Source organism: Lepisma saccharinum, chromosome 12 (assembly GCF_977018435.1).
Source record: "Lepisma saccharinum chromosome 12, izLepSacc3.1, whole genome shotgun sequence".
NCBI classification, from domain to species: domain Eukaryota; kingdom Metazoa; phylum Arthropoda; class Insecta; order Zygentoma; family Lepismatidae; genus Lepisma; species Lepisma saccharinum.
Genome location: NC_139240.1, coordinates 37,832,118 through 37,839,862, shown reverse-complemented (window position 1 = coordinate 37,839,862; position 7,745 = coordinate 37,832,118). Strand labels below are relative to the sequence as shown.

The 7,745-nt window shown below is 45.0% G+C and overlaps 1 protein-coding gene across 1 annotated transcript; it reads left to right on the top strand.

The window, feature by feature from the left end:
* Nucleotides 1–3,027: 3,027 nt before the first annotated feature.
* Nucleotides 3,028–6,178, top strand: LOC145996436 (uncharacterized). Its single transcript, XM_083132914.1, has 2 exons — nucleotides 3,028–4,995; nucleotides 5,636–6,178. Exon 1 carries the CDS (start codon nucleotides 4,324–4,326, stop codon nucleotides 4,984–4,986), a length of 663 nt encoding a protein of 220 aa, XP_082989040.1. The 5' UTR covers nucleotides 3,028–4,323; the 3' UTR covers nucleotides 4,987–4,995; nucleotides 5,636–6,178.
* The last annotated feature ends 1,567 nt before the right edge of the window (nucleotides 6,179–7,745 follow it).

Sequence of the window (7,745 nt, the reverse complement as noted above, 5' to 3'; positions counted from 1 at the left end):
ATTCCTCGAATCTCGGTCCCTTCATATTTACCCACCGCTCACCTTGCCGACCGAGAAGCTCGTGTCCCTGCTCGAGTATACCTTCGTCTACCTCTATACAACAATGCCACAAGCTAAATTTTCTTATTTGCGGGTTACATGCATGGCCCCGTTGAGCGTTGACAAGTGCCGTGAAAGTTTCCCAGGTAATGCCAGAAATCCCTATAAAACAAACAGAAAAATTTGGGTTGGGTTTATGGCCGTCGGGGATTGTAAATATGATGAAAATAGTTGTCGTCCGTATCGTAGACAGACGTCCTGCAAATTCAGTTTCGTTTAGAAAATTTTATGTCCAGAAATACATGCGGAATAAGAGAGTTTTACTGAGGCAAGCTTTATAAATCATAATCTACGAAATTGAATACGTAATTAAAATTCCGTTCGGTCTGCATTCTACCCAAAATTTCCCATAAGTCAGGGCACCAAGCCCGTTTTTCCATTTTCAAAAATGAACACCCAACACCCAATCGCAACGTGGTTACCGCATGCAAGTTTTGTGAGAAAAAATTAAGAAACGTTACATTCCACAAGTTTTGGGTGGTGATGGGAGACCACGGATCGAATCTTAAAAAATCATAATCGTCGTCACCCTTCGTAGTAATATCACTACCTAACGCCATACGCTCGAAAAAATCTCTGTATATTTCGGGACAAAGCAGGCAAGCGATAGGTGCGGTGTAAGTGTCGCATTCCTCTCTCCAGATCCAGCAACTTGCATTTTTTACTCTATTCACCAACGTCAAAGCGTAGATTTGAGTGCGTTTGGAAAACCAGTGTGACCCTACCGATGTTTTAAAAGTGTGCATAGCCTCCTGTACGCGTTTTAGGTCATAGAAAGAATTGTATGTTTCGGCACGCTGACGCAGCCAGTTCCAGAACAAAAATTGAAGTCGGATGACGGGGCACGCAGCACAAAATGTGTACCCGGATACCCGAAGCAGAAACAACGAGTAAGCGAACGGTGAATTGATCTCCTCGTCGTACCTCGCCTCGAAACATGCAATGCAGGTTTTGTGCTCTTCCAAAGTCACCAGCAGCAATTCCTCGAATTTTGGTCTCCCCAGATTTACAAGAAGCTCGTGCCCCCGCTCGAGTATATCTTCGTCCACCTCTATACGACAACAGTGCCACAAGCTAAATTTTCTTATTTGTAGGTTACATGCAAGCCCCTGTTGAACGTTGACACGTGCCGTGAAAGTTTCCCAAGTAACACCAGAAATCCCTATAAAACAGAAAAATTTTGTATCTGCTTGCCAGAAATCCCTATAAAACAGAAAAATTTGCATTACAGCAAGCATTTTGGTTTGCCAAATTAATAGGAAATTGAAATTCCATGCGATTGTACTTGTATGGTGCTCCGCACCCTGGAAATAATTTCCCACAAACATCGCGCTACCCCCCACCCGGGATGCGGGCCGAGATAATTTGGTTTGAACAACGAGCACCTGGCACCTAATCGCAACGTGGTTACCATATGCAAGTTTTGGGAGAAAAAATTAACAAACGTCAAGTTTTTGGTGGTGGTGGGAGATTGTGGATCGAACGTTAAAAAATCGTAGTCATCTTTTGTAGTCATATCACTATCTAACGTCATGCGCTCGAAAAAATCTCTATACCCTTCGGGGCAAAACAAGCAGGCAATGGGGATGCTGTAAATTTCGCATTTCCATCTCCAGATGCAGCAACTTGCACGTTTTACTCGATGTACCAACCTAAGAGCGTTGAGTTGGGCGTATGGGGAAAACCAGTGCCGCCCCAGCAATATTTTGAAAGTACGCATAGCCTCTTGGATGCATTCGAGGTCATAAAAAAAATTGTATGTTTTAGCGTGCTGATGTAACCAGTTCCAGAACAAAAATTGAAGTCGAAGGATGGGGCACGCAGCGCAAAGTGTGTACCTGGGTACCCGAAGCAGGAACGACAAGTAGGCAAACGGTGAGTCGACTTCCTCGTCGTACCTCGCCTCGAAAAATGCAATGCAAGTACCGTGCTCTTTCAAAGTCCCTAGCAACAATTTCTCGAATCTCGGTCCGTCCATACCCACCCACCGTTGATCACGCCGACCAAGAAGCTCGTGCTCCAGCTCGAGCATGCTTTCGTCTACCTCTATGCAACAACAATGCCACAAGCTAATTTTTTTTATTTGTAGGCTGTTTGTAAGCCCCTGTTGACCGTTGATACGCGCCGTGAAAGTTTCCCAAGTAACACCAGAAATCCCTAAAACAGAAAAATTTGGGTTATAGCAAGTTTTATAATCTACCCACCCAGTACTGTAAAAGTTTCCCAAGTAATGCCAGAAATTCCTAAAACAAACAAAATAAATTGTGTTATCTACATGGTTTACCAACTTATGCGCAGTAGTTAAGGGGTAGCCATAGCGCGATAATCAATCAGTATCGATTACCTTAATCGATTTCCAATAATCGATAAGTGATCAATACATTTTTTTGGGTGAAAATCGATTTTTTTTAATTAGGTGTGGGTGGGGGTTGTTTCCAAATAAGGAGTTGTATGTAAGGGTATATGGGTGTTGTTAACCTAAGATAGTGATTGATTGATTGACAGGTGTCATATTTATTTATATTTTTTCCAAATAAGGAGGGGTTGTGGGGTGTCCTAATATAGTGATTGATAGGTGTTTCCAAATAAGGAGGGTTTGTGGGTGTCCTAATAATATAGTGATTGATTGATGTAAATGATATGTTTGTAGATTGTTGTATTGTTAAACTTTATTATAGTTGTTAATATAATTGATAATAATATAGATTGATTGATCGATTGTTTGTATAGGTGATTGGTGACGTCATCGATTGTACTGGGTGATGTCTCTGGTTGTGTTGTCGTTGCTGATGTGTGCTTGGTGTGTGCGTGTTTGTGGTTTATATAGTAGCTGTGTGTTTGTGGGGGGATGAATGCGTGCGCATGCTCTGTGGGGGAGTGCAGGTGGTGTCGGCAGCTGTGTGGATAGAATATTTTTAGGCTCTGCGTGGGAGCGTCGACATCTGTGAGTATTGAATTTTTTGCTCTGCGTGATATGTGGACGTGATGAAAGATAATACTCTGTGGGGGTTGGTTGACATCTGGCGGATGTTCGGTTCGAATGTGTCTCTATGGGGGAGGGGTAGCTTTGGCGGCATGTGTCCAATTCAAATATACCTCTCTGTGTGGCGAGCGTTGGCATCTGACCAGATCGAATTTTTTGCTCTGTGGGGGATTGCAGGTGTGTGGATCAAATATATATCTCTGTGGGGGAGTGCAGGTGTTGTTGTTGTTGTTGGCGTGTGGTTGTGACCAATGCGGTGTTTGTGTGGGGAGGAGTCTCCCACGATTTGTTGGTATAAATATGTTTGACATCGACGAGTTCGATGTGTCTGTCTCTGAGAGTGGAGAAGTTTTTTTCTGCTGCTGCTGCTGCTGCTGCTGAGTCTGAGGTGTGTATACTGTCTGTCTTACGCATTACCGAAAGAGATTTGTGGGTTGTGATGTCGTTGTATGTGGGGACTGTAAAAAGTAGTCGTTCAATTCACTGTCCATACTGTAAAGACGTTCAAGTGGTTGATTTCCCAGATTACGGGTATGCTCGTTACTACTGTGTGAATGTGAACTGTAGCGAGTATAGAATGTATGTGCTCCGTCGCGAAGGCAAGTTTTTGTTTATGCCTGGTGGGTTGCGGACGAGGTTGTCAGATGATTTTTTCTGTGTTTATTGCGGGGAGTTTAGTTATAAAAGTACTCGTGATTGTACAGATTGTTTTGCCTTTGACGACGGACGTGAATGTAGATTCAAGAAGGAAGTTGTGTAACGCAGAGTATTTCTGTTTTCGTTGTAGGTTGTTGCGGCTTCATCGTTGTTGTCTAAGAGAGAGATGAATTGTGCGCGTCCGTGGATACGTTTCTGTGTAGATGTGGAGTCCGCTAGTATTGATGGGGAGTTATTAACGAGTGTAGAATGTAGGGAAGGGGATGTGGATATGATGTATGTCCCTCGTAGGACCACCCCAACAGCTCGTTGCAAGGTAGCTGTGAGTGCTTCGTCAAAGAAAGGTGGCGGCGGCGGCGGTGGGTATGAAATGTGTGAATCGTTTGTGTTACACAAATATCACCCGTCATATTTTCACTTTAGTTTTCAGACTAGGGATATGACTGTGATCAGAGATTTGCAGACGAAGGGGGAGGAGTGTGGTCCTTTGTATATCTACGAAGCGAGCGCGATAGGTGAAAAGGGAAAATGTCTTTGTGAGGAGAGAGTAAATGTAAAGTTTGGTCGCCAGCTTTGGTGTATGGATGAATGTAATGTCCAGTATATTGTGGAGAAAGGTGCCAACGATGGGGGAAAGAGATGGTGTTGCAGTTCCGTTCGGAAATCGCGTTTCCACTCTGGAAATGTTTCTTCAGGGTAAAATGGAGGGACACGGCGTTGCTAGATATGGTTCATTTCAAAATATGTACATAGTAAACACGGCAAGGATGGATTTGCTGACCGCTGCTGCGGAAACAGCAAATCTGGAAGCATCCTATGTTATGTCAAAAATGTTGGGATTTGCTAGTCTGTTCCACGGACGCCTCACCGAGCAGCACACATTAGGGGATTTCCTATTGAATACCACACATCCAAACCGTAATCTGGTGAAGCCGATAGCAATGAATCCGGGTGAGGGTTTACCGCTGGACGAATTAATGTACAGTCTCTGGAGGGTGCGAAGACAGATACGTGCCGGAGAGAGACCGCAAAGAAAGAAAGTGCAACTAAGTGAAACATTGTCTAACTGGCTACAGGATCGTGACGAGGTCGACAGAGACAGCGATACAGCCGAGAACGAGTGCAGCGACGCCGGCGAGAGCTACAGTAGACGAAGAAGAAGACGAAGGAAGGACGAGTTGAAAGTGATAGCGGAAGTAGAAGGAGAGGACGCCCCACTGCTAGCATCAGAATTGTTCAACGAGTAATACAAGATGGTGAGTACAAATAAATAATAACACTTATATGTCGTTAGTAAAAAATAAATAAAAAAAGTACTTACGGGGAGGTTCTGTTTGAAGAAGTAAGCGTGTAGATGAAAAGAAGGGGAAATGAAGGATAGAGGGAGAAGGTAGGAAGAAGGTAGGAAGAAGGGTATAGGTTACTACTGTTGGGGGTAGTATGGTAGTAGGTCATCAAAATCAGGGACTAGGAGACCGTCAACGGGTTGAAATACGGCCTCCTCTTCCTCCGCCAAGCTGTCCGGGGGTGAGTGGTTGTTTCTAGGAGGTGGAGGGGAGTAGTTGTAGGACGGGTTGGGGGAAGGGGGTGTCGGTGCATGCGGGTGAGGTGTGGGAGGTCTATACTGCCGTCGTTGGGGTTCTTGGGGTTCTAAACGGCAGCCCATGAATAGGTTGACGTCACCCTGAACCAAAGGGTGATCGGGTGGGACGTAATACACGTTCCCCTCCCTTTCTACAACGCATCTGGTCCTCCGTACGACCCGCCCTCCTACTTCAACCGTTTCTATTTCTAGAATTTCCCGGGTGATAACCTGTAAAAAATATAGGTAAATGTAGTAAAAAAGAAGTAGGAAATATGTTTTGTATTTACAAGTGTGTATTGTTTTCTTTGCAGACATCGCCACCAGTTTTGTTTCCCGGGGACTACTGTCTACCATGCAAAAGAATCCACGTGATGGGAGAAAGGTGTGGTGAGAACGAGATTGACGAGTCTGCATACTATTTGGAAGCTCTGACAAGGAAAGAAGGAGGGATCGAGAACCTGATCCTAGCATTGGAGACAAAAGCCCAATCAATCGAGAAGGATATTCAAGGACTTGTGGCCCTGTACCAGACTATGCAGTTACTACAGAAGTCGTGTCCCAAAATAGAAATGTTTTTTGCAAGAGTTGTGAACGAGGAACCTATAAGGTCCTACTATACAATGCGAAGTGCGTATGATTTGTATAAACTATTCAAGAAGCAGAACTTCGCGGGAGCAGATAAGTCTCTCACCGCTAAATACAGAATGTAGTTATTCTCTAAGGATATTCAGAACTGGTGGCCCTGCCCCCCAAAATAGAAGTGTTTTTTGTTTTTGTTTGCTGAACCCATAAGGTCCTACTACACTATTACAGAATGTAGCAAATCGAGAGGGGATATATTCAGAACTATAAAGTCGTGCCTCCAAATACAACTGTTTTATTTCTTTTCATTTTCTTGCAAGTGTGTGTGTGTGTGTGTGTGTGGAGAACCCATGAGGTCCTACTACACTAAGCGAAGTGCGTATGATATGTACCGTAGAATGTAGAACGTGTGTGCAAAACTAAATAAAGAAAAAATTTTTCCCTGAACGCTGTGCGTGTTTGTTTGTTTACCTCAAACTAGAGTTTGAATAGCTGTGTATATGTACACTGTTTTGTTTGGTGAGAAAACTCGCACTGAGTCTATCCATGCTGATTCGAATCTATGTCGTTCCCCCCGGCTGGCGTGTGCTAACTACTTCGCCACAAGGGTCGGCAAAACTAACTTATGCGTGTGTAAAGAGAAGATTCGTAATGAGTCTTTTCTTCGAATCCAGGTCCCCTCTGGCGTATGCTAACCACTTCGCCACGAGGGTCGGCAAAAACTAACTTATGCATGTGTAAGGAGGAGAAGATTCGAATCCAGGTCGTTCCTCCCGGCTGGCATGTGCTAACCACTCCGCCACAAGGGTCGGCAAAACTAACGTATTTGTGTGACACTTACTGAGGCGTCCGACTCTAACCACTTCGCCATAAGGGTCGGCGCTAACACAAGTGTATATATATATGCTACGCTCTTTCTTCTCTCCAGTCGACCTAGTCTACTATGCTACGGCTAGGAGGAGAGAGAGAGAGAGAGAGAGAATCACGCAAAGTGACGTCCAATTGCGCCTTTGGCGCCATTGGACGGCCTTTGGCCGCCGCGCGCGCAGGGAGGTTCGCCTCGCTTTCGCTCTCTCCGTGCGTCTGGAAGGGATGCGTTGAAATGAAACACAACGGATATATGTGAACAAATCATTTTAATTGACACACAAAAGCATACAAAATAAGAAATCATCATTAGCAGCAGCAGTATTCGTAGTAGTACTAGTAGTGGTAGTAGGCACGTTCTGCATCACCATCGACATAAGTAGTTAAGGGGTGCCACAAGTAGTAGTAGTGGTAGAAGGCCTGTTCTGCATCACGAACGACATAAGTAGTTAAGGGGTGTCCATGTCGTCAGTAGTAGTAGTAGGTGTTGGTAGGTTCTGTCACTGCGCATGCCAGCGTCGGAAGTAAGCCTTCATGATGGGATGATACAGCTCCAGAAATTCTTCCCATTGTGCGGCACTCATCACAACGCTTCCGTGCTCATCCTGGAGGATCACCACAAAGTCACTCATGCAATCTTTGACGATCACTCGGAACGTGGAGGTGATGACGAACTTGACGCTTCTGCGACGAGAACAATCCAGATGACGTTCGTGGAAAAGATGCAATATCGGTGACAGAGTCTTCACGAGCTCGATGTACTTGTCCGTGTCGAGGATCACCGTGGACTCATCCTTGCGGAAGACGACCGAAGTGGCATCCTGTTTGTCCACCACGGACACTTCCAGGCTCTCGTCAACGGCGAAAACGACCTTCTCCATGCTGCTGCAGTCACACACTGGGCGACGAACTCCTAGCTTTCACTATATTTATGGTTTCTGCAGCTGCGCACGCACGATGCGCAGAAGGTCG

Excerpts from the sequence above, each read along its gene's own strand:
- LOC145996436 (XM_083132914.1), top strand. The coding sequence starts at position 4,324 with ATGAATGTAATGTCCAGTATATTGTGGAGAAAGGTGCCAACGATGGGG.